This window comes from Aphanomyces astaci (assembly GCF_000520075.1).
Source record: "Aphanomyces astaci strain APO3 unplaced genomic scaffold supercont1.11, whole genome shotgun sequence".
Classification (NCBI taxonomy): Eukaryota; Oomycota; class Saprolegniomycetes; order Saprolegniales; family Verrucalvaceae; genus Aphanomyces; species Aphanomyces astaci.
In genome coordinates, this window is record NW_009798274.1 from 413,623 (window position 1) to 439,528 (window position 25,906).

General features: G+C 55.9%; 12 protein-coding genes across 14 annotated transcripts; 5 read left to right on the forward strand and 7 right to left on the reverse strand.

The window, feature by feature from the left end:
• Positions 1 to 1,386: 1,386 nt before the first annotated feature.
• H257_05778 (hypothetical protein) lies at positions 1,387 to 2,449 on the forward strand. Its single transcript, XM_009830750.1, has one exon. It carries the CDS (start codon positions 1,556 to 1,558, stop codon positions 2,408 to 2,410), a length of 855 nt encoding a protein of 284 aa, XP_009829052.1. The 5' UTR covers positions 1,387 to 1,555; the 3' UTR covers positions 2,411 to 2,449.
• Positions 2,450 to 2,799: 350 nt separating this feature from the next.
• Positions 2,800 to 3,638, reverse strand: H257_05779 (hypothetical protein; the record flags this gene model as incomplete). Its single annotated transcript, XM_009830751.1, has 4 exons — positions 2,800 to 2,896; positions 2,991 to 3,196; positions 3,300 to 3,398; positions 3,480 to 3,638. 4 exons carry the CDS (start codon positions 3,636 to 3,638, stop codon positions 2,800 to 2,802), a joined length of 561 nt encoding a protein of 186 aa, XP_009829053.1.
• Positions 3,639 to 3,808: 170 nt separating this feature from the next.
• On the forward strand, positions 3,809 to 5,335 carry H257_05780 (hypothetical protein). The gene is made up of 2 exons (XM_009830752.1): positions 3,809 to 4,750; positions 4,819 to 5,335. Exons 1-2 carry the CDS (start codon positions 4,147 to 4,149, stop codon positions 5,214 to 5,216), a joined length of 1,002 nt encoding a protein of 333 aa, XP_009829054.1. The 5' UTR covers positions 3,809 to 4,146; the 3' UTR covers positions 5,217 to 5,335.
• Positions 5,336 to 5,477: 142 nt separating this feature from the next.
• H257_05781 (hypothetical protein) lies at positions 5,478 to 7,631 on the forward strand. Its single transcript, XM_009830753.1, has 5 exons — positions 5,478 to 5,528; positions 5,607 to 6,307; positions 6,369 to 6,551; positions 6,705 to 7,296; positions 7,352 to 7,631. Exons 1-5 carry the CDS (start codon positions 5,517 to 5,519, stop codon positions 7,550 to 7,552), a joined length of 1,689 nt encoding a protein of 562 aa, XP_009829055.1. The 5' UTR covers positions 5,478 to 5,516; the 3' UTR covers positions 7,553 to 7,631.
• A 275-nt stretch (positions 7,632 to 7,906) lies between these two features.
• On the forward strand, positions 7,907 to 10,919 carry H257_05782 (hypothetical protein; the record flags this gene model as incomplete). The annotated part of the gene is made up of 4 exons (XM_009830754.1): positions 7,907 to 8,561; positions 8,624 to 8,981; positions 9,055 to 10,175; positions 10,233 to 10,919. Exons 1-4 carry the CDS (start codon positions 7,950 to 7,952, stop codon positions 10,917 to 10,919), a joined length of 2,778 nt encoding a protein of 925 aa, XP_009829056.1. The 5' UTR covers positions 7,907 to 7,949.
• Positions 10,920 to 11,000: 81 nt separating this feature from the next.
• Positions 11,001 to 15,567, reverse strand: H257_05783 (carbamoyl-phosphate synthase, large subunit; the record flags this gene model as incomplete). The annotated part of the gene is made up of 1 exon (XM_009830755.1): positions 11,001 to 15,567. The coding sequence occupies one exon, from the start codon at positions 15,565 to 15,567 to the stop codon at positions 11,059 to 11,061; it is 4,509 nt and encodes a 1,502-aa protein (XP_009829057.1). The 3' UTR covers positions 11,001 to 11,058.
• Positions 15,568 to 16,423: 856 nt separating this feature from the next.
• H257_05784 (hypothetical protein) lies at positions 16,424 to 17,824 on the reverse strand. The gene is made up of 2 exons (XM_009830756.1): positions 17,136 to 17,824; positions 16,424 to 17,051 (listed from the first exon to the last, which is right to left on the reverse strand). Exons 1-2 carry the CDS (start codon positions 17,691 to 17,693, stop codon positions 16,689 to 16,691), a joined length of 921 nt encoding a protein of 306 aa, XP_009829058.1. The 5' UTR covers positions 17,694 to 17,824; the 3' UTR covers positions 16,424 to 16,688.
• A 379-nt stretch (positions 17,825 to 18,203) lies between these two features.
• H257_05785 (hypothetical protein) lies at positions 18,204 to 18,976 on the reverse strand. Its single transcript, XM_009830757.1, has one exon. The coding sequence runs from the start codon at positions 18,957 to 18,959 to the stop codon at positions 18,291 to 18,293; it is 669 nt and encodes a 222-aa protein (XP_009829059.1). The 5' UTR covers positions 18,960 to 18,976; the 3' UTR covers positions 18,204 to 18,290.
• A 243-nt stretch (positions 18,977 to 19,219) lies between these two features.
• Positions 19,220 to 20,384, forward strand: H257_05786 (hypothetical protein). Its single transcript, XM_009830758.1, has 4 exons — positions 19,220 to 19,340; positions 19,391 to 19,568; positions 19,625 to 19,783; positions 19,840 to 20,384. Exons 1-4 carry the CDS (start codon positions 19,252 to 19,254, stop codon positions 19,987 to 19,989), a joined length of 576 nt encoding a protein of 191 aa, XP_009829060.1. The 5' UTR covers positions 19,220 to 19,251; the 3' UTR covers positions 19,990 to 20,384.
• H257_05787 (hypothetical protein) lies at positions 20,079 to 21,410 on the reverse strand (the record flags this gene model as incomplete). The annotated part of the gene is made up of 5 exons (XM_009830759.1): positions 21,058 to 21,410; positions 20,923 to 21,009; positions 20,820 to 20,855; positions 20,663 to 20,766; positions 20,079 to 20,609 (listed from the first exon to the last, which is right to left on the reverse strand). Exons 1-5 carry the CDS (start codon positions 21,380 to 21,382, stop codon positions 20,079 to 20,081), a joined length of 1,083 nt encoding a protein of 360 aa, XP_009829061.1. The 5' UTR covers positions 21,383 to 21,410.
• On the reverse strand, positions 21,408 to 22,647 carry H257_05788 (hypothetical protein; the record flags this gene model as incomplete). The annotated part of the gene is made up of 5 exons (XM_009830760.1): positions 21,408 to 22,004; positions 22,065 to 22,116; positions 22,183 to 22,268; positions 22,321 to 22,403; positions 22,449 to 22,647. The coding sequence occupies 5 exons, from the start codon at positions 22,645 to 22,647 to the stop codon at positions 21,438 to 21,440; spliced, it is 987 nt and encodes a 328-aa protein (XP_009829062.1). The 3' UTR covers positions 21,408 to 21,437.
• Positions 22,648 to 22,722: 75 nt separating this feature from the next.
• On the reverse strand, positions 22,723 to 25,864 carry H257_05789 (hypothetical protein). Of its 3 annotated transcripts, XM_009830761.1 has the most exons (3): positions 25,514 to 25,864; positions 23,338 to 25,458; positions 22,723 to 23,261 (listed from the first exon to the last, which is right to left on the reverse strand). In XM_009830761.1, exons 1-3 carry the CDS (start codon positions 25,821 to 25,823, stop codon positions 22,801 to 22,803), a joined length of 2,892 nt encoding a protein of 963 aa, XP_009829063.1. In that variant the 5' UTR covers positions 25,824 to 25,864; the 3' UTR covers positions 22,723 to 22,800. The 3 variants fall into 3 exon arrangements, with proteins under 3 accessions (XP_009829063.1, XP_009829064.1, XP_009829065.1); XM_009830762.1 differs by having other exon boundaries at positions 22,723 to 25,458; XM_009830763.1 differs by having other exon boundaries at positions 23,338 to 25,864.
• Between the last annotated feature and the right edge of the window lie 42 nt (positions 25,865 to 25,906).

A 25,906-nucleotide genomic window follows, 5' to 3' on the forward strand; every position in this document is an offset into this window, starting at 1 on the left:
AGGCGTCGTCGAGACGATGATGATCGTTTTTCCATTGCAAGTGCGAACATGAAGGACCTATCATCATTGCTATTCTTGCCCACCCGAGGTGCATGAACGTACAGTACAGTGTGTACTGGGTGAGGATCTCATTCGACCAGGGTCGGCCTGTACAATCGTGACAATAATGCTGATTCGCGTAGGCTGGTTGGTATCTATAGCGAGGCGACGGGTTTCGCACACGAACGACACACGAGCGGCCAGGGCTGGTCGAGATGTTGACAAGACAGTGGATTGTTGAGGCTGCTTTAGGTTAGAGAGGGTGGGGGATTGCAGGACCCGTACATACGCACGATAACAAAGGAACCACTTTGTCAAGGGTTGCCCGTGATCCAGGTCCGGTTGAAGTTGGGATGGGTACGCGATTGTATCGCCGGATGCATGTGCAATGTCGACGTTAGCAAGTAGGTACGCAAGGACTCACCAGCCGAAAAGATTGGCTGATCAACACACCAGGGTGTCGTGCAAAGTTCATACTCATGTACTACGGTAGTATATAGTCCCCACCTTGATTTGCTTGTGCACAAGTGGAAGGACATGGGAGGCGAAAGAGGAGCTGGTCCTGAACCTGCGCCACCTGGGTGTACACCTTGTGAAGTTAGTTACACGACGGAGACAGTCTCGGAACTTTGAACAGCAAGCAAAGGCAGAAGTCGACAGGAAAAACAATCACAACGTCAGTCGTGAATAGCTGGTACAGTAACGGTTCTGTGTAGCTGCATCAGGTTGATTATTGCGCGAGCTTAAGGGCACGTTACGTCAAGGTTGAACTTGGTTCAACCTGGTTTCTGCACACATGTCAAATGGCAACAGTGACGTAACACATAATAAAAAATATGTTAGAGGTTTCCCTGTAGAAATCAGATTACGAACATATTGATTTTTGTATCGAAGTTATGTATACGTATATGTCATATTAGTAGCCATTTCTGCAATTTGAATTCGATTTCACACATAGGCCCCTATGGTCGCCTCACTTCCCCCATATGGGATCACACCGTTTTGCAACGTAGTGGAGCGATTTAACAACTGGATTGTATGTCCACGGCAACATATTATCCACCCCCATGTTTCCCCTCCTTGGTACATATGACCCTTCACAAGAACATCGCTGTTGGGGTAAACATCATCATGGCAAGTTGAACATAGTACAGGAAACTACTACACTGGGTGTTTACATGAACGTTTTGGGGCATTATGTAGGTGATGAGTCGGCGAAAATCAATTGAATTCCACGTGGAGCGTGCGTGTCCCCGTGAACAGGCCTTGTGACAACATGAACCATGGGTGTGGGTGATGTTCATGAAAACATGACGTCGGGTTCAAATACACTTGTGGCTTCTATAGGATGCGTCGTTTGGGCTGAGTGCCAGTCCAAGAAGCACAAGCGATCAAATGTTATCACTTTTGTCTCCACCTTATGGCAAGCATATAAGTATTTCGAACGCACCTTGTACTACCTACCACCCATGCAGTGTGGCGTGATACACGTCGCACTTTTCAATCTCTTTGCACCATGCCAAGCACGACGACTGCCTCATTCCTGCACTCGCAGCCCACGGCAACCCTACACCACCACTTCCCGTCGCCCCGATGGAACGGCGGTCACTTGCCACTACGCTGCCAACGAGCATCTGCCTATCATATCCCCCCTATGTTAGTCTTACGGCCACTTCATTCTCACTTCGGCGAGTCCCTGTCAAACTATCACATGTGCAGTCGTGACCATTGCGCCAAGTACGCCAAGATCCTAGGCCTGTGCTTGGCGCACTGTGGCGTTGTCCCGACGCCACCTTCCCCCGTCACACGGCTGCCGTCGACGTTCACAACTGCCGAAACGACCCCGAAGACGCGGAAAATAGTGTCGTTGAGGCCATGCAGCTTCGACGGATGCTCCAAAGCCGCCAAGCGCAAGGGTGTTTGTATGGACCACGGCGGGCGACACTTTTGCAAAGTGGACAAGTGCCACAAGTGCGCGCACAAGGGTGGGTTCTGCATCAGTCATGGCGGTGGCCGGCGGTGCGCCATCGACGGCTGCGGGAAGAGCGCGCAAGCGGGCGGCACCTGCTACAGCCATGGGGGCGGCAAGAACGGAAGCCGGATCTACTGCAAGTGGGACGACTGCCACAAGTGCGCCCACAAGGGTGGGTTCTGTATTGCCCACGGCGGCGGTCGCCGCTGCGACGTGGAGGGGTGTACCCGAAGCGCCCAAGTCGGCGGATCATGCTACAGCCACGGGGGTGGCAAGCGCTGCCAGGTGGACGGGTGCAACCACGCGGGTCGATTGCAGGGGCTATGTATTCGCCACAAAAAAGTCAGCGACGCGGATGCGTTGAGCGTCAGTCCTGTCCAAGCGGAGCGGATCGCGTAGAATAATTTAACGGTAATGTAGTGTTGATGTGATCTCAAACGTTGAAAACAGTTGTGGGGGGGGGTTGCGTGGTCGACGAGGGGTCGCACAGACGGATGAGCATGCTGCTTGCACTTTGCAGGTAATAAATACTAAAGTTCATGTTTGGCTGTGACCTGGATGGTTTTTCACGGCGACGGTACTGTAACTACTGGTTCAGTTTATGGCGGTGTACAGTAGTAGAGGGCCACCAAAGTTCCTATTACTACCATGTTACAGTAGAGCAGCATTCATTCTAACGTTACTATGCGGCTAAAGTTCGCATGCATCTTAATCGTCCACCAACCGACCAAGCCTGTCAAATCGACGACAGGCGGGACATAAATAATGCTCTGGAGTGCATGCACAGGTTACGCAGTGTTGGACCCAAACGCGATGGAGGTGGCGGCCGTGCCGTGGAACTCCTTCCTCGTCGATGGCAATGCAATGCGGTTAGCTTCGTAGTTGCTTTAGTTTTGCCGGTTCATATACAGTTCCACGAGGGCTTAGAGTGTATCTTTGGCTAGTGCGTCGGTGCAGTGCAGTCATATTCGGTACAAACAACGGCTTGATGGGGATGAACTCATGGCGTTGCGGCCGCGTATGGCGATTGATGTATATGAGCCTGTCGTCGTTGAGGTCAGAGTCGAATCGATTCGCTTGGTGGCGTTTGGTGGTGCACGACACCTTTCGACCAAATAACTGCTGCTGGAGCTGAAGGGCTAAGTATTTCTGTGCATGGGTTCGAACTTGCGTCAACGTCCGCGACTTGACATTCCCGTTGGTGGCGTTTGGTGGTGCACGACACCTTTCGACCAAATAACTGCTGCTGGAGCTGAAGGGCTAAGTATTTCTGTGCATGGGTTCGAACTTGCGTCAACGTCCGCGACTTGACATTCCCGGCAATGAGTTTCCAAGACCGGCCGTGCATACGCATGCCATCGAGGAAGAGTTCATGTTCGGATCGAGTCTACCGTCGTGTAACAGTCCTCTGCTGCGGCTTCGTGTGGTCATTCCTGGTGTCTTTGTCGTTGCTTTCGTCGCTGAACACGTCGCCGTTGGATGCCGGGCCAACGGCTGTGTTAAAATTACGACTTGTATCTCCCCCATGACGGTGGCGTGGAGACTCGAATGCATCCACGAGGTCGCACCCGAGCTCCAAGACGCACCCTTGGAGTGTGGAGCAGAACAGAATGTCGTTCGCGTGCATCATTGGCGATCAATCGTGCTCGCCGCACGCAATGCCCAGTAAAAGTCGACGCCACGAAAACCGTTTCACTTTTTGGAAAGCGAAACGGCGCCGTGGTTTACATCAACCCTTCTGGCTGGCACAATATTCTGTCGCGCTATATATATATATATATATATATATATATTCATCTCCACAGTGCAGTACTACTACGTACTACCGGTATCTAGGGCGTAGCCACCCGTAGATGATATATCGTACATGCTCCAGCTTGCACGCATTGCACAGTGTAATACTCTCTATTATTGTCACCGTACGGTTGTGGGGGGTGAGGGGGCAGCTCCACGGGGTCAGTAGAGGGGGGGTGCCATAGGGAGGTATAGGGGGGTATCATGCCCAATGGCATCGTCGGAACAACAGAAGGCGGCGGAGAACGTTTCAACTTTCTGTGGAAGGTCGCTACGAAAGGGCGTGGAAGGGGCGAGGAGGTGGAGGATGGTCATTGTGCTATTCGACGTCGTCTGTTCGCATGAGCATCCCGGAAGCGCCCCGCGGTCCACCGCTCCGTCCCGTGGACCCGCCGCATCCGTGGTGTCGCCGCCCTTGTCGGGGATTCAAAGTCGGCCTCGCCCTTCTCGTCCTCGCTGTCGGTGCCATCTTCTTGTGGCATGGCCCCCCTTGCCACCGCCACCATCGCCACCATCACCATGGGCATCACCATCGCCATCCTCACCACCATCATCACCATCATGATGACGAGTACTCTCCCCACCATCACCACGATCACCACGATCACCATCATCACCATCATCATGAGGACGACGATTTCCGTCCTCACCACCACCACCACCATGGACATCACCACGATCACCATGGACATCACCACCATCGCCATGGACATCACCACCACCACCATGGACATCACCACGATCACCATGGGCATCACCACCATCGCCACGATGATGATTTCTGTCCCCACCACCATGGGCATCACCACCGCGGCTACAACGGGCACCCTGGCGTGGTGGAGGTCAACGTCGGAGGCACTCGGTTTGCTACGACGAATGCGACGTTGTTGGGGTGCGGCCACACGTTGTTCCACGAGCTCCTGGCAGGTCGTTCGTCGTCCGCAGGTATGAATATGCATTCCAAACTATATCGTCGCGCGAGCTCGCATAGCATGATTGGTACGATTGTATAGGACCAAGAATCTTTGTTGACTGGAGCCCTCGGGCGTTTGAACATGTTCTCAAGGGATTGCGACTCAAGAACTTTGGTTTCATGGACTCGTTATCTGCCACCGACCGACAAGATGTTGAGGAAGCGTTGGTGTTCTTGAAGGTAGACGTGTCGGCGTGCAGACTCTCGAACGACGACGAGGCACCTGGCAAACCCATGGTCTGCCCGTCGAAACGCGCTGATCGTGGCGCCGCCACCACCGAACGCTTTGACGAATTGAGCTCCGTCGGAGATCCCGAGATTGACAATCGATTCACGACGTCGCCGCCACTGGACGCATCCACTCGCAAACACCACGCACGTACGCGGTTGGAGAAGGAAGCACGCAAGCGCCGCAACAGGCGTGACAACTATGACTAGGGCGCAAGCGTAGATATCTGCATTCTAACGACGTAATGTGTTGATAATGAATGGTTCATGTGCCTCGACCATCGGTGTTCCCATCCTGCTTCTTGGCTTCGTAATTCATGGAAGCTCCCTTTGGATGTTTCTCGAAATTTCGCCCTGGCGAGTTCAATTTGGCCAACGAAGAGAAATGATTGGCTAAAACTCAAATCTAGCGATTTGATTGGCTAAAGTGTTATCCCACCGATTGAAAGGGGTGGCCAGATTTCCACATTATTTCCATTTTGCTATCAACTGACAGAGAAAGGAGCAGCCATGTCGTCGGAGGTAGAAGCTCCCCCTGCAACGTGTGCACGATGATGATGCATGGAGGAAGCATGAGCTAATTCATGTGTATCTGCGTAGGCTGAACAATGGAAGGCGAAGGGCAATGCCGCTCTCTCGGCCAAGAACAACGCGGAAGCCATCGAATGCTACACGAAAGCGATTGCGTTGGACGCGTCCAACCACGTGTACTATTCGAACCGCAGTGCCGCATACTTAAGCGACGACAACGCTGAATTGGCGTTGAAGGACGCGGAAAGCTGCATTGCCGTCAAGGGCGACTGGGGGAAGGGGTACGCGCGCAAGGGCGCTGCCTTGCACTCGCTCAAGCAGTATGACGAAGCCTTGGCGGCGTACGAAGAAGGGTTGGCGAAGGAGCCCAACAATTCTGCGTGTGTCGGGGGCTTGGAAGAAGTGAAGAAGGCGATTGATACGTCGTCGGGCTCCAACCCTATGGCCGCCGCGTTTGGCCCGGACATGTTTGCCAAGCTCGCGACCAACCCGCGCACCCGCGCGTTCCTTCAAGACCCAGACTTTGTGCGCAAGTTGCAAGACGTGCAACAAAACCCCAACAAACTCAACGACTACATGAGCGACCAGCGCATGATGACTGTGTTTGCGGAACTGCTGGGCTTTGGCGGCATGATGCGGCCAGACGAAAAAACGTCCGCGTCGGCTGACTTTACGCCGCCTACGCCCAAGCAGGACACCGCGCCCGCGGCGCCTGCGGAAGTGTTTGAGGAGGAGGTGACCGACGAAGAAAAGGCCATCCGTGCCAACAAGTACGCTGTCGTCGTCTTGTTGCATTTCCATCGTTCTAACACGAGGCAAATGGAATGGTAGGAAGGCCGCGGACGAAGCCAAGGCCCGCGGCAACGCGTTGTACAAGCAGAAGCAGTTCCCCGAAGCCATTGCCGCCTACGAAGAAGCATTGTCGAAGGACCCGACCAACATGTCATACTTGTCCAACTTGGCCGCGGTCTATTTGGAGCTCAAGGACTACGACCAGTGCATTGTCCAGTGCAAGTACGTACATCCATGAAATGTCATTCGATATCAAGAGTATCCAAGTGCCTTGGTATATATATATATTTCTCTTTCTATTAATATCTAGTATTTCAATTGTATTGTATATATATCGTTGATATATGTATATAGAATCCAATGATGTTTGAATAGGAAAGCCGTGGAGGTGGGTCGGGAATACCGCGCCGACTATTCGTTGATTGCGAAGGCATATGTGCGCATTGCGACGGCATACATCAAGCAAGGCGAGACGGAAGAGAACTTGACCAATGCGATCGATGCATTTGAACATGCGCAAGTGGAGCACCGCACCAAGGAAGTGGAAGCCAAGGTGAAGGACGCCCAGAAGAAGCTCAAGAAGGCCAAGGAGTTGGCGTACTTGGATGTGGACAAGGGTCTGGAGGCCAAGAACCTCGGCAACGACTACTTCAAGGCGGCCAACTTCCCCAAGGCAGTCGAAGCGTACTCTGAAGCGATCAAGCGCGACCCGACCAACGCCGTGTACTATGCGAACCGCGCGGCGGCGCTGACCAAGCTGACGTCGTTCCCCGACGCCAAGGCGGACTGCGAGAAGGCGCTGTCGCTTGATCCGACCTACGTCAAGGCGTACAGCCGCATGGGCGCGATTCAGTTCTTCATGAAGGAGTACCACAAAGCCATGGAGTCGTACCAGAAGGGCCTCGACTTGGACCCGACTAACCAAGAGTGCAAGGAAGGGCTGTACAGCGTGCAGTCGAAGATCCAGGTACTACCTAGATGAGGATGGTTGAAACGTTGAAAGATCTAACGTGGAGTTGAAGGCCGGGGAAACGGACACGGAACGAGCGGCGCACGGCATGGCCGATCCTGAAATCCAAGCGATTCTGCGCGACCCGGTGATGCAAAACGTGCTGAACGACTTCCAGACGGACCCGAAGGCGGCCCAGCGCCATTTACAAAACGCCGGCGTGATGGCCAAGATTGAAAAACTGATTGCCGCCGGCGTGCTGCAAACCAAGTAGCCGACTAACTAGTAGTACTAGTAGTAGTATATGGCAGATCCTTAACGTTCGTTACTTTGCCCTTTGACGATTCCCAATAGCAAGATCAAGAGTATGACGTGGCGACCTGGTAGACAAGGTAGCCTGTCTCATCCTTTGTACTTGATGTTTGTATGACAAATATCACACATGCGGATGATTGGCGAGACGCCGAACGTGCAAAGCCGAGACGGTTAGCTAACGTTACTGGGTATATAATTGAACATAATATGACACAGGGTATTGTAATATACGGGTTTTAGTGCCAACTTCCATTAAAGACGCAGGTCGTATCCGTCAAAAGTCGCAAGGTATTTGTTGTCAGAGGTGATTCAAGCAGATTCGGTTTAGGCGGCGACCCTCTTACATTCTAAGAACGATGAAGGTATCCACCGCCGCTGCTGCCGTTGTCCTGGTGGTCATGGCTGCGTCCGCCACAGTGATGGCAGAGCAGTTGCCATCACTAGATACCGATCAGGAGGTGACGTCAGGACCTGTGTCCTTTCCCGCCACGGAAAAGGCTGCCACGACGACCACGTCGGCACCGCAGACCACCAATGTGCCTACCACCCCCCCTGATCCTGCCACGCCAAACACCACGTCGGCCTCGGTGACGTCAAAGCCTACAACAAGCGCCACTTCCACTACAACCTCTCGTGTCCCGACCACCAAGCCAAGCGGGCTGACGCCGTCGGCGACGCCCAACACGACTCGCTCGTTCTCCTCGACCGCTCCTCCCACCGCGTTGATGACAAGCATCATCTCGTCGCCTGCTCCTTCCTCCACCAACAATGCACCGACCTCCGTCCAGTGCTCCTTTGTCTTCACGTCCGCCCTCGTGACCACCGAGTTCAACGAGGTGCTGGACGAAATCCTCGCTAACAACGCTGTCAACACCTCGAACTCGTCGAATGCTACCGACATCATCATCGGACCACCCACAACAACCAGCCGCCGAACCACGTCCATTGCGCCGTCCCCGCTTCCCACCGTACGATCCACCTTCTTCCTCATCACGATGATCATGCGATGCTCAACCCTTGGTGCATGTAGAGCACTGCACCACCAACGACCTTCTCTACAGTACTGACCACCTCAACACCTCCCGATGACGAACCAACCACCCCAGCGCCCACCGCCGTTACCACAGACAACCCCCCCGCGTGGACACCGCTCCCCACGTCGACACCGCTCCCCACGTCGGCACCGCTCCCCGCGTCGACACCGCTCCCCACCACGACGTTGAGATCTGCGACCACGACCAAAGCACCGCCGCCATCGACCTCCCCGTCGTCACCGGATTCGTCTCGCCGCCGGCGGCTCGGTACTGGCACGGACACGGTTGCGTTTGCATGCGATGCCGCGTTCTACGGCAAATGGATCACCAGCAACTTGACCTGTGGTGGACACGGTACATTTATATATATGCCTCTGTACCATGCATTCTCCACAAATATATATACATACCATCCCGTCCTTGGCAGATCTGGACGTGGACGCCGCCGTCCTCCACGCCGCCTGCGCCACCTACCGCGGCGACGTGGCGCTGCCTGCCGTGACCGTCGCGTCCTGCTTGACCACTTGCGCGTTCCCGTCGTGTATCAACAACGAGTGGGCGTACTCAACGGCGTTGCCTGGGTTTGGAAGCGCCATCTACGCCCACTTTAACTTTTCCCAGTGGTTTAATCCGGCCACGACCAACCAGCTCAATACCCGCACGCAGAATATCGTCGACTTCCACAACTTTTCCATGACGGTCGTCGACACGTGCGCGTCCGCCGGCGGGTGCTCGTGCCCGGCGTACGTCCCCCCCACCGACAAGTCGACCAACCCAAAGCAAGACCTGGACAACCGGATCCAGGATGCCAAGAAGCAGCAGGCCCGCGCGGCGGACTTCACGCCCCAACAGGGCTGGGCCCCCCGCACCCCCCTCGAGTCTGTCGCGTCGTTCACGGCTACCGTCACCCAGTACGCCACGTACTTTGGCGTGGCCACGTCGGCGTCCGCAGTCGCCGTCACGTCCTTGACGACGTCGTCGGCCGTGATATCGTCCGGTGGGGCGGCGGCCGCCGCTGGATCGGCAGCGTCGCTCAGCGTCGCCGTGAGTTTGCTCGACATGGCGAGCTTCGTCACGAGTGTTAGCCAACTCAACATCGAGCGGCTGCCGCCCCCCATGGGCATTGTGGCGGCGTCCGTGTCGGCGTTTCAGTTTACGTTCTTCACGTGGGAAGCAGCGAGGTCCCCGCCACAAACCGCGTCGTCGACCAAGGCCCGGTCGCTGGCAGTCGTGGCCGACAACTCGATGTCGGGCATGGAGCGCTACGCCGCCACCGTGGGCATCCGTCCGGATCAGCTGTTCTACGTGACGCTCATGGGCATCTGCGTGGCCGCGGGGGCCATTGGGGTGCTTCTGGCGGCTGTGTTGTTGGTCGGGCTCGCCTTCTCCCGCAACTTTCCAACATATCGCGAACAAATGGTTGATCGAGGCGTCGGCGCGTGCATGTTTCTCGGGATTGTGGCGCAGTATGCAATCGGCGTCACGGGCACATATGAGATCACGCGCGCCGTCGACTCGGGGCATGCGTGGGGTGTCAGTGTATTTGTGGTACGTTCCTAGTAGCCTACTAGACGTACTACTCGGCTTACTAACGTGAAAACCTAGGCCATTGCGGCGCTGCTGGTGTTGTCCGTGGGCACGATCGTGTATGGGTACCTTGTCGTGCGGCAACACGAACACGACATCACAGACATTGGCACGAAAGATCACTTTGACAAGCCCGTGCACCGGCGATATGGGTGTCTCTACGACGAGTACAACTTTGCCAACCGGTTCTTCTTTATCGTCAAGATGCTCCTGGCGCTGCTTGTGGGCATCACCACCGGCATGTCCAACCTCCCGGGCGTCGCGCAGGTGCTCGTGCTCGTGGGACTACACGTTGTGTTCGTGCTGTACCTCGAAGTCCGCCAGCCCCATCTGGCCAAGTTCGTCCAGGCCGCGACCACCCTCATCACAGTCATGAAGATCGCCGCCCTCGCGCTCACGGCATTTTTGCTGTCGGCCGTCGTGGAGCTGCCGCCCACCGCCCGCACGGTCGTGGGGTACGTCATCTTGTCGCTGCAGGGGCTCGTGGTGCTGTTCCTTGTGATCCGCCAAGGCTTCATCTTGTACCGGCAGTGGAAGCTCAAGCGAGTGCCCGACGCCGACCACGAGCGCGTGTCCGTCACCGACTTTTACGCCCCGTCCACGGGCGTCGCGGCCAAGCAGACAAGTGCCAACCTGCTCGACGGCGCCGGAAGTACCCGCCGTCTCCCGCCACTCAACCACCCCGGCAAGGAGTATACGTTCTAACAAGTGATAATCATACTGTACCACCACATACGATATATCTCCTCTAAAGAACCAGCAGCATGCGATACAGTCAGTACTGTAGTCGGTGTCAAGTGCTTTGCTTATATGTTGACGGTGTTTATATAGGTTGTTAGGATAATTAGCAAATAGACATTTTGCGGGCGAGGAGGCTCTTGCCAGTGCTCCATCCGAGGGTAGGCATGGCATAGTACTCGCCAATGTGGCAGATCTCGAGCTTCTTGACCTTTTCCAACGACTGGACCAGCAGCACGGCGCACTTGATGTTGTTGATGAGCGACACGCCAAAGTCCACCGACGCGCGGCGGATGAGGTACCCGTCCGACACTTCCTGCTGCGACCCGCCATCGGGAACGTTGATGACCATCTCAATCTTGTTGTTCTTGATCGCTTCGACGGCGCCGTCCACGGCACCCTTGGCGTCCTTGCCGCTCGGCTTGTACAGCACTTCGCACTTGACGCCATGCTCTTGGAGGAACGCGGCCGTGCCGGGCGTGCCAAACAGGTTGTACTTGAGCTCGTCCAAGATCTTGGCGCTGTCCAAGAACTCCCGCTTCATGTCGTCGTTGCCAATGGACAGCAAGATCGTCTTTTGCTCCTTGGGCATTTTGAAGCCAGCACTCAGCAATGCCTTGAGGAACGCTTCGTGCATGTCTGTGCCAAAGCACGCGACTTCGCCCGTCGACGCCATCTCGACGCCGAGCGTCGGGTCGGCCCCGTGCAGCCGCGTGAAGGAAAACTGCGGCGCCTTCACAGCCACATAGTCAATGTCGATTAGGGCAATGGGCACGGGCTTGACGGCCAGTCCGAGCATGGCGCGGGTCGCCAGCGCGATAAAGTTCAAGTCGAACGTCTTGGAAATGAACGGGAACGTTCGCGACGCGCGGAGGTTGCACTCGATCACTTTGACTTCGTTTTCCTTGGCCATGAGCTGGATATTGAACGGTCCGGTGATGTTGAGCGATCGCGCGATGGCCGACGCGATGCGCTTGACCTGCTTGATCGTAGCCACGTACAGCTTTTGCGCCGGGAGGACGAGCGTTGCGTCCCCCGAGTGCACGCCGGCGTTCTCGACATGCTCCGAGATGGCATAGTTGAGGATGTGGCCGTCCTTGGCGACGCCGTCAAACTCGACTTCTTTCGCGTTCAGGATGAACTTGGAGATGCAAATCGACTTGGATGTGGCCACGTTGGGGCTGTTGAGGTAGTCGCGAAGCTCGGCCTCGCACGACGTGACAATCATACCCGCCCCCGACAACACGTAGGACGGACGGACGAGCACGGGGTACTGCACCTCGCGGGCAAACGCTTCCGCGGCCGTCGTCGTCGTGACTTCAGTCCACTTGGGCTGGTCCACGCCAATCTTGTCGAGCAGCGCGCTAAACTTGTTGCGGTCTTCGCACTTGTCGATCGACTCGGCTGACGTCCCGAGCAGCCGGACGCCCATCTTGTGCAGCGGCATGCTCAAGTTGTTGGGGATTTGGCCGCCCACAGATACTATCACACCGTGCGCGTTTTCGCGGTCGTAAATGTCCAGCACGCGCTCAAAGCTGAGCTCTTCAAAGTACAGCCGGTCGCTTTCGTCGTAGTCGGTACTGACCGTCTCGGGGTTGTAGTTGACCACAATGGCTTTGTAGTCGAGTTCGCGCAGGGTGCGGACTGCCGACACGGCGCACCAGTCAAACTCGACCGACGACCCGATGCAGTAGGCGCCGCACCCGAGCACCATCACGCCGTGGTCGTCCATGGGGATGTCGTCCTCCATGCCTGAATACGTCATGTACAGGTAGTTGGTCTGCGCCGGGTACTCTGCCGCGAGCGTGTCGATCTGCTTGACAAACGGCACCACGCCAAACGACTTGCGGCGGTTGCGGACTTGGAGCTCAGTGCTAGCGACTTCATGCGCGATCTGGCGATCCGAAAAGCCATACGTTTTCAGTGTCTTGAAGTTGTTCACACTGAGCTTGTCTAGCGACCCGAGGGTCTTCATACCCTTGCGGAGGCCAGAAATGTGCTGCAACTTGGAGAGGAACCACCGGTCAATCTTGGTCAACGCGTGCACTTGGTCGATCGTGTAGCCGGCATCGAGCGCCGCGATCACGTAAAACAGCCGCTCGTCCGTCGCCTTCTTCAGGTTCGTCTCGATCTCGGCCTTGTCCGCCGTGTAGTCGACTGGGCGTGCGTTCAGTCCATCCAAGTTGGGGTTGACCATCCGAACTGCCTTTTGAATACACTCTTCAAAGTTACGACCAACACTCATCACTTCGCCGACGCTGAGCATGGAGCTGCCGAGGTCGTTGGACACGCGGTTGAACTTTTTCAAGTCCCATCGGGGCATCTTGACGACACAGTAGTCCAAACTCGGCTCAAAGCAAGCCGTGGTTGTCTTGGTGATGCTGTTTTTGATGTTCACGAGGTCGATACCGAGGGCAATCTTGGCCGCCACGTACGCCAGCGGGTACCCCGTCGCTTTGGACGCGAGCGCGGAACTGCGCGACAGCCGCGCGTTCACTTCGATGATACAGTACCGCTCTGAGTGCGGGTCCAGCGCGTATTGGATGTTGCATTCGCCGATAATGCCAAGATGGCGGACAACCTTTTGCGCCGTGGATCGAAGCTTGAAGTACTCGGCATTGCTGAGGGTCTGAGACGGCGCGACGACAATCGAGTCGCCCGTGTGGATGCCGAGGGGGTCAAAGTTCTCCATATTGCACACAGTGATGCAGTTGTTCTTGGCATCGCGCACGACTTCGTACTCGACCTCCTTCCACCCGCGAAGGTCCTGGTCAATCAGGATCTGCCGGTCGCCGACCTTGTTGCCCGCGCCGTGCAGCGCCTTCTTGGCCAGCGCGCGGAGCTCCTTGTCATTCTCGGCAAAGCCAGAGCCCAACCCGCCCAGCGCAAACGCGGCGCGGACGAGCACGGGGTACCCGATCTCGTTGGCGGCGGCCACGGCGTCTTCCACCGTCTTGGCCGGCTTGCTGAGGGCGATGGTCTCGCCGATCTCGGCCAGCTTGGCACTGAAGCGCTCGCGGTCCTCCGTGTCGATGACTACCGAGATGGGGGTGCCCATCACGCGGACGTTGTTGGCCGCCAATGCGCCACTCTGCTCGAGCTCGATCCCGACGTTGAGCGCGGTCTGGCCGCCCATGGACACGAGGATGCCGTCGGGGCGCTCCTTTTTGATGATTTCCAGCACCGTGGACGCCCGCACAGGCACAAAGTACACCTTGTCGGCCAAGCCCTTGGATGTTTGGACGGTCGCGATGTTCGGGTTGACCAAAATCACTTGGATGCCTTCTTCCTTGAGGGCCTTGATCGCCTGCGACCCCGAGTAGTCGAACTCGCCAGCTTGGCCGATGCTGAGCCCACCACTGCCGAGCAGCACGACCTTGCGGAACACGGGGCGGTCGTACAGAGATGTGTCCATGAGCGTCAGCTTGGAGGGGTGGCCATTGACCTTGTCTAGGAACATGTCAAACAGGAACGCCGTGTCCGTGGGCCCGCCGCATGCTTCGGGGTGGAACTGCACCGAGAAGAATGGCTTGAACTCGTGGATGATGCCTTCGTTCGAGTGGTCGTTGGCGTTCATGAAGAACGTCTTCCACCCCGCGGGCAAGCTGGCCGTGTCGACGGCGAACCCGTGGTTTTGGGGGGTGATGTAGCATCGCGTGGTGCGCATGTCAATGCATGGCTGGTTCATCCCGCGGTTCCCGTACTTCATCTTGTATGTGGTCGCGCCGGCGGCGAGCGCGAGGATTTGGTTGCCGAGGCAGATGCCAAAGATCGGTTTGAGGTTGGCGCCTTCTTGCTGGATCGCCCATCGAATCGACTGGATCGTGGCGTCGGCCATTTCGGGGTCGCCTGGACCGTTCGAGATGAAAATGCCGTCGTACGGCAATTTGCTCTTGGCCAAGTTGTAGTCGAACGGCACGACCGTGAGCTCCACACCCTTGGACAGCAGATACCGCACGATGTTGTGCTTCATGCCGCAGTCGAATGCCAGGATCTTGGGCGACGCGCCCTTGTTGTATACCTTGACTTCTTTCGGGGATACCTTGGCGACAAGGTTGGTCTTGTTCGGGTCTTCAATCTTGATCGGGTGCTCGGGGAACTCGATTTTACCCAGGAGGGAGCCATGTTCACGGATCTTCTTGGTGATCATGCGCGTGTCCAGCCCAAACAGCGCCGGCACGTTGTGAGCCTTCAACCAGTCGCCCAACGACGTCACGGCATTCCAGTGCGAATGTTCGAACGAGTACTCGGACACGATGAGCCCGGAAATTTGCACTTTACTCGATTCGAAGTTCTTGGGCAAGCCATATTCGTCAATCTCTTGGGACGGCACGCCGTAGTTACCGATGAGAGGGAACGTCAGCACAAGGATCTGGCCGCTGTACGATGGATCACTCAACGCTTCGGGGTAGCCGACCATGCCCGTGTTGAACACAACTTCACCGCTCATAGACGTCTTTGCACCAAACGACACACCGGGGATGGAGGTCCCGTCTTCAAAGTGCAGCGTTGCCTTCTCGACGTCGTCCGCAGCCAGGAGAGCATTGGTGTGGGTGGCCTTCTTGGCGCTCGTCGCGTCAGAGCTGTCGCTGGCAGTGCGCTTCCCTCGTGGCATTTTGTAGAATGAAACAAAAACCTCCACAAGATCAGCCATGGATCGGCTAAAGTTGAGTCCGAAATTAACACTTGAAATTAGGACTGTCACCCCAAGCCACACAGTAACGTCCTTGCCCTAAACGCTGTCCAACATAATAGATTGTCAGGTGGCTACGACTGAAATGGGTCCATTTCTATCTGCGGATTGTGGGGAACCTCGTAACGGATTCAGCGAGACTGTATGTTGTTGCACCTATACCGGTATGTTCACTCAAGGCACACGTGAATCTAGCGCCACGACGACGAATATACCCATGAGTTGTACATGCTTGGACCTTCATAGGACATCCATCAGCTTGGCTGCATCGCCATAGTTCTTCCATGCGCTAAACGGCTTCCACCGACATCGGTAGTGAGCGATGAGTAATATCTCACATGCAATATTTACGCTTTCTAACCAATTGTAAGCTTGTCATTTATATTCAAAGTGAAAAGTACCTCATGTATATTCATATAGAAATGTAAGCATGTATTATAGTTATGTATTTGCACTCTTACCACTAGACAGCCTTCATACTAATTTCAAGTAAAAAAAGGCACTTCCCTGCGCTTCGCCAACTTCGAATTTGTCGAAGGTAGATCGAGCCAATCAGAATGCTTGAGCTAATTGTGGTCATAGGAAGTGCACACCAGATCTCACAAGATGTCCTAGTCTCAATAGCCAATGAAATCGTGATGTTTTGTCCGACAACCCTTCTCCGGCCAATCATTATGCTGTATTGCTTGACCGGACAGCCACCAATATGCGATCCGTCGGGAACCAGTGGTTATTTTGAGCGAACGCCAAGCTCTTTCTATCTCTTTTCACCTTTAGCCTTCAACCCCACAGGTGCCCTCGAGTAGTCAGCGCGGCCGGCCACCAACGAACGTTGTATATGATCCAGGAAACAGGTTACAGGATTTCGCTAGATGATGGCTCCATTCCAGGCAGATACGAGGGAACAGAGAAGACAAATGCGCAGGGGAAAGGCAGTGACGGGACAGGGCCGACCACTGCCGAGTTGGAGATGAATGTTCTTAATCGACTGGTCAAATACAATGTGCGGTTCATGTCTTGGAGTTTTTCGATCTAACGATGGCTTAAAGTACAGGTTCCTCAAGCGTCATCGTGTCTCCATCGTGAGATCCCTGCGTGGCACCGGCCGTCATTTGTTCCTGCGTCCGCATCCACGCAGAGAGGAGTTCGTTCCGCTGAAGCGCCGCTTCTTCGTGACCCATGTCAGCGGCCGTGTTGAGCCATTCCAGGGCGTTCGAAACGTCGGTTTCGGCCATGTACTGGTATCCGAGCTGTGCCGCGATGTCCGCGTCCGTGTTGTCGAGGTCCCAAGCTTCGAGGAGCAGCGTGCGGGCTTCGTCCAAGGCGCCTTCTTGTTGTAGCACGTACGCCAGCGATAGCATCGCTGGGGGATTCAGCGGCTTTAACGCGAGGACTTTGCGGTAGTGCTAGGTAGGTATTCAAACAAGCGACAGCAGTGAGAACCACTAATGGCGGCTTCCTCGAGGAACACCAGGAAACGTAGGACTTACCGCTTCCGCTGGCACCCACTTCTCCTGTCGAACACATAGGTTGGCGTAGTTGTAGTGCAGCTCGGCGTTGTTGTCGTCGACATCGAGCCCGTGCTTGTACCATGTCGCAGCCTGGGTGTCGTTGCCCAGCTTGACGTACGTCATGGCCATGCTGTTGGCCAGGTGTGACCGCATGCGCTTCGATTCGTCGGGGGTCGCGGCTTTGTTGTGGTCGTGCTGGGCGGCGAGTTTGAGGGCGTTGTGGTAATACACGAGGGCTGGTTGCAAGTGGTTGGCCTCCACGAGGATGTCGCCGCGCTGCTTTTGGTCGGCGACGTCGGGCAGCCACCCGGCATTCTGCGATGGGATGAGAGTCGCCGCCAGGTCGTCCACCCAACGGCGTGTCCAATCTGATAGCAACGAGCCAGAATCGACGGACAGCGAGCTCAACCAAATGGCAAGCAAGACGATAGCGACGGGAATGCCAAATATGACGGCATTGGCGCGAGTCGCCTTGGCTTTCTTCGCCGCGTCTTCGGCTTTCAAGCGCAAAGTCAATCCGGGTGGCTTAGCCGTCATACCTGAAGTAGTTTATTCGACTTCAAGGGACCGGAAATGTCGGACATTTCACAGTGGAAACCCAAATCCTTCTGTCTTTCGAAAGGCAGTTACATCCGCTCTACCGGTGTAACCACTGGAACTTGCCACGTCAGTTGGTCGTGTTGAGGGTTACGCTAACTCTAACGTTACAGTAACGTTAGCATAACACCCGCCAGAAGGTTGTAAACCTGCGAGGTACTACACCGTAGGTAGTACATAAGTACTGGCGTGAATGAACATGAAGCTGTGCATCGAGTCGAAGTTAAAAAGTTCATTGAAGCGTGGCTGCGTAACATGCTGAAAGCAACGGGACTTGTGCAGATCGTTCATTCCTCGTTGCTGTCAACACGGCACTCTACCCGATAGGGAATACGTACTCGACCAGCGCAGGCGCGAGTACGTCGTATACGTGGTCGTCACAGTTTCTACCTAGAAAAACTGGCGACCACACTGCTTATGTGTCGTGTCTAAAGGTCCAAACCATGACGATAGTCTGACAGATAACGTTACAACCCAACCAGCTTATCACTTTCAATTCGTTCAACGCAATATACTAAGCAAACTGCGCCGTGGTTTTTACTTGGACGCAGCGTTGAATCGTTCCTCGACGTTGTCCCAGTTCACGATTTCCCAAATGGCTTTGAGGTAGTCGGGGCGGACGTTCTTGTAATCCAAGTAGTACGCATGCTCCCACACATCCACGCCCAAGAGCGGAATCAAGCCGACCGTGCTGATGGGATCTTGGTTCGCCAACGCGGCAAATTGCACACGCTTTTGGGTCGGGTTGTAGCCCAACCACCCCCAGCCGCTGCCTTGAACGGCGGCCGTTTGGGCGCTAAACGTGGTCTTGAACGCATGGAACGACCCGAATTCCTTTTCGATCGCTGCCTTCAATGCACCAGTGGGCTCACCTCCACCGCCCTTTTTGGGCGGGGCCAAGTTCGTCCAGAAGATGGAGTGGTTCACATGTCCACCGCCGTTAAACTTGATGCCTTGTTGCAACGCAATCAGCTTGGACACGTCGTTCTTCGCCTGGGCTTCCGCATACTGTTCCGTGAGGGTGTTGTAGTTGGCCACATAGGCAGCGTGGTGCTTGTTGTGGTGCAATTCCATGATCTTGGCAGAGATCACGGGTTCCAACTCGTTGTAATCGTAGGGGAGGTCAGGCAACGCGACCTTGCTGGAGAATGCACGCGTGCTCGCATGCTTGGTGGATTGGCGCACAGTTTTCACGACGTGGTTCATGGCAACAGCGATCTTCGAAATGAAGCCTTTCTCACCACAGGCAGTTGGTGGTCCGGATACAAAAGATCATCCGGAAAGGCGGACTTCGCGACAGATCTTTTCACTTCAGCAACCAAGTCATGTTAAATAAGGCTTTTCAATTCATTAGGGTAACTTCCAGGGAGTACAGATCTTTGTTTAGGGTTCTGAATAGTGATGCCATTGGATTGGCTGTCGATTTGGATTTAAACCAATCATCATCCACCAGCAAACTTGTAACTCGACAGCCTCAGTTTCCACCTTAGCCGCCAAGATGGGACCAGGATCACATGCCAGCGGGGGGGACTCGCAATCGTTGACGGAACCGGCCTTTCTGGAGCGCGTGTTCGCATCTTTCGGCAGGTATGTTGCCCATGGACTTCGTGTGTCGCATGTCTGACTCGATGATGCAGAAAGTGGCAGCACGTGTTGGACCAATCGACAATATACGTGTACGGCCGGTGGATTGCGTCCGCCGTGCTGCTCACCTCGTACATTGTCCGCGTCTACTACTTGAATGCCTTCCACATCATCACCTACGGGTTGGGCATCTACTTGCTCAACCTCTTCATTGGGTTCCTTTCGCCGCAGGTATGTACCATCGCCCAGACGTCTTTCTACCGAGGCTAACCGCATGTACACTGTAGATCGACCCCGAAACGGAGGGCCCTGTGCTTCCGTCGACCAACAGCGAAGAGTTCCGTCCATTTAGTCGTCGCGTGCCGGAGTTTAAGTTCTGGTATACATCCACGAAGGCGACGTTCATGGCGACGCTGCTGACATTTTTCGAAGTGTTCAACGTCCCAGTATGCTCTCCTCCTCCCAGTGTGTACTTCCGTGCTGACTGACGCTTACTTTGTAGGTGTTTTGGCCCATCTTGCTCATGTACTTCATCTTGCTGTTCACGCTGACCATGAAGCGCCAAATCAAGCACATGTGGAAGCACAACTACGTGCCGTGGTCCAGTGGCAAGCAAGTGTACAAGGGCAAGGGCGGAAAGGACTCCAAGTAGAGACAGAATAGCCGCGATAGGAGGCCGTTGCATCTCCCTCCCCCCTTCCACCGTTCAAATGGAGGTCTTAAATACTTAGCTACATTGTCCTACTCCCACGTTTCACTGCCATACCCACTGGTCGTGCCGCGCGACGTCGCGTCCCTTTCTTGAACAGGTGGTGGCGGTGCTGTTAAATGAACATGCCCTCCGTCTTCATAAATATCGCCATACTCGTCGTCACCACGGTCGTCGGACTTGGGGAACACCTGGGACGGATCCACGTCTCTCTCATCTTCGTCCCGTCGCTCCAACAAGGTCAGCGCCGACAGCAGTGGTGGCAACGTCGCCACGTCTTCATTCGAGCTGCGCTGATGAGGCCGAGATGACGAGCTACCGCTACACGGTGGTGGCAACGACGGAAAGTGTTGCAATTCTAAACTCGGTTCAATGTCCACGGCAGGCGCTTCGATGAACATCGCCGATGCTTCTGTGGACGGCCGACTCTCTGCAGAGCGGCACGACGTCACGGGTCGAGTCGTCTCAGTGGCAACGGAAACCTTGGCCAGCTGGGGCAGCACGCAGCCTCCATGCGGCGGCGGCCGCCGTCGACTGGGCTTGGCATACGGAGATGCTAGGACCTACGAACGACCCGTCACTCCAAGGCAATTGCAGTGAAGGGGGTTGAACCTACTTTCTCTTGGACTTGCTGCAGTCGAACGGGGTCGACCTTGGGTTTCCTAGGATGTTGCTGGGTGGGATGCAGTGCCGGGAACGGATGTGACGGTGGTGGTTTCTCTATGGCAACACATTGTGTCGTCATCATGTACTGTAGGATTCGCATATTGTACCTTGAAGTGCCAGTCGATGAAGTTCCTTCTCGCGCTCTGTCGACATGAGAATTGACACTGAGCTGTACTACGACATGACACGATACATAGTTGATGCATATACCCCAGGACGCTTGCATCTCTCGCTTCCGCTGCTTTTCCCGTCGCCGTTCGCCGTCTTTCTTTTGCTTCCACTTGAGAAATTCCGCTTCTACAACGCCTCCCCGTTGAGCCAACCCCCTCTCCTCGACACCCATACTTATGGCGTTCGTACTCGACTCTTCGACGGTTTGCTCGACCAGAGGAGTCAGCTCCTGGTCGGACATCGCTGGCTTGGCCTGCCGCCGCCGCCGCCGTTCCGCATCCTTCTTGTCCTTCCACCGACGCCATATGGCATTGTTCTCGTCATCGGACAGTTCCTTTCGCTTGATTACACCCGAGCCATGTTCGCCCTCCAGCGACGACGTCGCGACCTTTGGCTTGGGTGGCGACAAGTCCATGTGCTGCAGTTGTTTCCGAGGTAGTAGCAGCACTTCCTCGTACTTCTTCCGCGCCTGCGACGGCCCGCCAAGTCGCGCGAGCATGTTGACAGTTTCACAAAAGTAACGCTTGACAGTTTCACAATCAGTTCTTATTCCCCTAGTTTTTACAGTGGTCTACGTTGCGGTGCTCAATGTGGCGACGCGCGAGGACACCAAACGCGCCGCGACCCAACATCATGTACGCACTCTCCATGAGCCCCACGGCCTCGCCCTCGAACTTGGCGCCTTGCGTCCACAGATCCAAGCCGAGCTGCAGCGCCGTGCCAAAGTCGCACTCGTCGCAGGCAATCGTCGCACGTGTGATGAGGTCGTCGATGGCTTTGCCGCGCACCGGCGCTTCCAGAAGCTTGCGTAGTGCATTGCCCATGAGTGGAAGATCGCGATACCCTACGCGGGACTTGGCATGGACAGGCACAACGATCCCGAGTCCGCTCAACGTCGGCGCTACTTGGTCGGCTGAGCGTCGGCGTTGAGCGTCATCGCGATGTGGAGACGCCAACGATGTCGTCTTGCGTCGCTTGGATTTGGGTGGAAGTGCCGAACACTCGCATTGAGTCGTTAAGAATGCTCGAATCATTGCGTGGTGGGGATGGGGGGCGGCTGCCACTTCGATCAAATCGAGCAGCACTTGGGCGAGGCTGGCCCCGACCAATTCAAACGATCCCTACAAAACCCATGAAGATGAAACTACAAAATGTGATTGTGTTGGAGTGGGTATGTGTACAGTCGACGAACTTCCTTGCACGACATAGGTAGGAACTTGCGACGGAGCATCTCTGCATGATGGGAATGGCAACACCATGAGGGTGAAGTACACGGAACAATGCGATCATGCATCGTACCTGAAGTACCCGAATGACGTCGACCCCGAACGCATGACTGAGATCACTTCAGGCGGGTCGTAGTAGCATCGCCCGTGGAGGTATTCCTACCAGCATGGGCCATGATTCGACGATCCTTGGATATGTGTGTGCATATACATGCTTGTCCACACGCATGGTGGTTGCCGAGAGCAGGTCGAATGGACCGGTCAATTCAACGCCAAGGGACGCAGCAAATGCACCTACGAGTCGTTAGATTATGTACCACCAGCACATGAACGACGCACACGACGGATCTGCGTGGTGGAGGCTCGCGGCAAGACTGTGGAGTGCAAAGAACTCGTCTGGCGCTTCCATCAGCCAATCCTTCTTCAACTTTTCTTTCCATGCCGCAATCTTGTCTTGCGGGTACAACTCCATTGTCTCCTCCAAGGACCCGCCAAGATCGTCGTCGTCGGCATCCGTTCGCTTTTGCTTGCGCGCCATTATTTCGAAATTGGCAAGCTCATACTAGGGCAATGTATTGAGCGTTTCGACCAATCAACACGAAGACCTCCAAAATTGAAATCAAAATTGTTGTCGTCTCATGCATTATTTATTACATCGGCGTCCCACACCCTTCCGCAGGTCGCTACGTTACTATAAGAGCGGCGCCTTCTCGCCCGTGGCAGTGTTCTTGGGCTGCATCGTGTACTTGATGCCCTTTTCCAGCATCGTTTGGTACCCGCCACCCAAGTGGGCGAGTGCGTTGTATCGGAACTCGGCCATGAACGCCATTTCGACAATATTGGGCTCGATCACAAACACCCCTTGCGCACGTGTGGACAGCAGCACGGCCTTGCCCACGTGCTTGTAGCACAAGCTCTTGACAAAGTACGCCAGCTGCACCGACCGCTTGGGCGCGCCCACGATCGCGTCGCCGTCGTTGCACACGCGGTACGCATTCGGCACGTACTCCTTGAAGGCCCTGGCAAACACGTGGTTGCCGACGCGGGGGGCGCCAAACGAATAGAGCACCACTTCCTCTTTCAACACGAACGTCGCGTCCGTGGCTATATCGAACGCGGCCAGCGTAGCCAGTGCCCCGCCCAAACTGTGTCCTACCCCACGGAATCATCATCCATGCGTCAACGTGTACATATTATGACGTGGCCACACACACACACACACACATACCGGTAAAGTAGATCTGGACGTCGCCCATGTCCTGGAGCGTATCGCGGAGAATGGACTTGAGCTGGTGCTGCACCGTAATGTACGCCGTCCAAAACCCCACGTGCACGCGGGTCTTATCCAGGTCTGGCTTGTCGTGGCATTCCCATGTAGGCACGGCGAAGAAGTACTTGAGATCTGTGACAGTGTTGGCCGCGCTTTGCGTGCCCCGGAACGTCACGACGACGCGCTTGTCGCCGCGACTCACCCATCCGTACGTGTCGGTGGCCTTGTCAAACAATTCTGCCACAAACTCGAGTCCATCCTGGTGAAAATGCTCCAGCGATGCCATGTCGTAGCGCCCCGTGGCCTTGTTAAGCACGGGCTCGTCGTACACGCCGATCGCTTGGTTGTACATGGCGCAGGCAGTTTCGACGCAAAACGCTTGTGGTGCCTGCCACGACAGCGTCGACAGGTGGTACGTCGGGGTGGTGGTGGTGCCGCCGCTGTGGGTAGCTTGCTTGAGGTGGGCCAGCTCAAACTCGCGATTCGACGCATGGGTCAGGCGCGGCAGGGCCGATGCTGCGCGGGTATAGTAGACGCTCGGGTCCACGGCCAACGGCGGCAGAAAGATGATGACAAGTACCCATGTGGCGCTGCGGGTGATCACCTGGATCGCCGTGTCCGTGAGCAGCGCGGTCTTGGGCAGGTAGTTGGTAACCCGGGGCACGGGGTCGGCAAACAGCGCGACGAAGAAGAACACGTACGAGACGGCGAGCGCGATCGTGTAGAGGAAGCGCGCGGTGAGCTGCTGGGGGCGCGAGTCGGCGTACGACGCGTACCGGAGCTTGTTGCGGACGTCCACCATGACGCCGCGAAAGATGGAGCCGACGAGGATAGCGAGGAAGAAGTTGGTGAGTTGGATCCACTGGGTGGGCAGCGTGGCCGAGTAGAAGAGAAACATGTACGACGTCAGCACGACCGCGCCAAGCGTGAGCTTGACGAGGTAGAAGCGACACCCAAACACCCGCTTCCGCTGCATGTCCAGGGCAAACAGAAGGCATAGCAGCCAAATTCCGCTGGCGCACGCCGACCACGCGTGCATGAAGAAGTAAGTGTCCTGCCACGACGCCGTCGGGTCGAGCTTTTGCGCGACAAACAGGACCGGGAACGATCCGAGAAAATTGACTACGAGCATGACGAACATGAGACGGCGTTCGGGGAGGACGTTGGCGGCGCGCGTGAGTCCGATCCACGCGAGCAGCGCCGCGACGTCCGTGACAAACACGCCGAGGTCGACCAAGCCCGTGATGCGCTCAATGTACGAGTGATGCGCGATGAACGCCAGGTGCGGGATCGGGTGGACGGTGGCGGCGCGGTTGAACTTGGACTCGACTTGGAACACCCCCGAGAGCGCGAACGAGTGTGGCTGTGCTTGCAGGTCCAGCGGATGCAGCGCGTCCTGGTACCATGGGAAGTACACGAGGGGGGCGTACCCGTCGTCGGACTGCTCGTCGTCGATGCGGCACGCGGCCGCCACACACACACACCCGATGACCTTGTGGCCGTGAATGTTGTCAAATATTGAGTTGCTATCGATTGTGAACGACACTTCGTACGACACGTTGAGGGCGGTCTTCCCATTCGGGTCGAGAAGCGCCGACGACGCGTCGCCGCAAAAGTCGCCTTGGATCGAGATGTACCGGATGCCGGGGGGCACGGACGTGTCTGAGTGCGATGCGATGCGGTACGCCGACCGGTTGAGCTGGACGGTCGTGTCGCGCGTGAGCGGGTACAGCGACTCGTCCATTTTGAACGGCGGGATGAGCAGCGCCATGGCGAGAATGAACGCCAGCACTAAGCCATAGCAGAGAGACTGTACCCACCCCTTGTTCATGGTTTCCATAAAGATCTTGGGGGCTTGGTCCAAGCCAAAGACAGTGTCGGGGACAATCGTCCGGAACTGCGCCAAGTTGATCATGTACTTGCGCTGGCCGCTGGTTGCTTCCAGGTCCGTCTGGACGTGGTCTTCGCGCCCCGTGACTTCCTTGGCGCTCTTCTTGTGCACCAAATGGATGAGGAAGGCCACGACGGGCACGACCAGGTTGAGCGCGATCGCAACAATGAGCACGATCCAGCCAGTGTCTGCAATTCAAGGTAGTGAGAACGAGGAGCATTGTTGGGACCAGAGGCTACGTACGAGAGAGTGAGCATTCACCCAAGCCATCGCGCGCCAAGGGACTGCACTCAAACAGAATGGGGAAGCACTCGCAGTTGCCCACCGCGCACCCCGATTGGCGACGGTAGAGACTGAATGCACCACCGCCGCTGCATGTTTCAGGAAGAGATGTCGCTGCTTCTACGACGCTAAGGACAGCCAGGACGGCCAGAAGCAGCATGGCCACCTTCAAAGACATCACCGCAGGTCCAGATGTGAAATGACGCTGTGGTCGAGCTGCCAAAGGATGAAAGTGTGGTGAGTGGGAGGGATGACATTGGCATGACAACATCGTATATCACATCATCGTGGATTATAAGAATACAGTTTATGCCCATCACCTTTCATCTCGATATGAGATGTCCCCCATCCTCA

What these genes read in the sequence shown, in the direction of transcription:
- H257_05786 (XM_009830758.1), top strand. Translation starts at nt 19,252, where the DNA reads ATGGGACCAGGATCACATGCCAGCGGGGGGGACTCGCAATCGTTGACG. An exon ending in TTGGGTTCCTTTCGCCGCAG is followed by an intron (nt 19,569 to 19,624) that starts GTATGTACCATC and finishes TGTACACTGTAG; the next exon opens with ATCGACCCCGAAACGGAGGG. An exon ending in TCGAAGTGTTCAACGTCCCA is followed by an intron (nt 19,784 to 19,839) that starts GTATGCTCTCCT and finishes CTTACTTTGTAG; the next exon opens with GTGTTTTGGCCCATCTTGCT.
- H257_05778 (XM_009830750.1), top strand. Translation starts at nt 1,556, where the DNA reads ATGCCAAGCACGACGACTGCCTCATTCCTGCACTCGCAGCCCACGGCA.
- H257_05784 (XM_009830756.1), bottom strand. Translation starts at nt 17,693, where the DNA reads ATGACGGCTAAGCCACCCGGATTGACTTTGCGCTTGAAAGCCGAAGAC. An exon ending in AGTGGGTGCCAGCGGAAGCG is followed by an intron (nt 17,052 to 17,135) that starts GTAAGTCCTACG and finishes ATACCTACCTAG; the next exon opens with CACTACCGCAAAGTCCTCGC.
- H257_05780 (XM_009830752.1), top strand. Translation starts at nt 4,147, where the DNA reads ATGAGCATCCCGGAAGCGCCCCGCGGTCCACCGCTCCGTCCCGTGGAC. An exon ending in AGGTCGTTCGTCGTCCGCAG is followed by an intron (nt 4,751 to 4,818) that starts GTATGAATATGC and finishes ACGATTGTATAG; the next exon opens with GACCAAGAATCTTTGTTGAC.
- H257_05785 (XM_009830757.1), bottom strand. Translation starts at nt 18,959, where the DNA reads ATGAACCACGTCGTGAAAACTGTGCGCCAATCCACCAAGCATGCGAGC.
- H257_05781 (XM_009830753.1), top strand. An exon ending in AAGGCCATCCGTGCCAACAA is followed by an intron (nt 6,308 to 6,368) that starts GTACGCTGTCGT and finishes ATGGAATGGTAG; the next exon opens with GAAGGCCGCGGACGAAGCCA. An exon ending in GCGTGCAGTCGAAGATCCAG is followed by an intron (nt 7,297 to 7,351) that starts GTACTACCTAGA and finishes GTGGAGTTGAAG; the next exon opens with GCCGGGGAAACGGACACGGA.
- H257_05789 (XM_009830761.1), bottom strand. Translation starts at nt 25,823, where the DNA reads ATGTTGTCATGCCAATGTCATCCCTCCCACTCACCACACTTTCATCCT. An exon ending in GGGTGAATGCTCACTCTCTC is followed by an intron (nt 25,459 to 25,513) that starts GTACGTAGCCTC and finishes CTTGAATTGCAG; the next exon opens with ACACTGGCTGGATCGTGCTC. An exon ending in CGTCCAGATCTACTTTACCG is followed by an intron (nt 23,262 to 23,337) that starts GTATGTGTGTGT and finishes TCCGTGGGGTAG; the next exon opens with GACACAGTTTGGGCGGGGCA.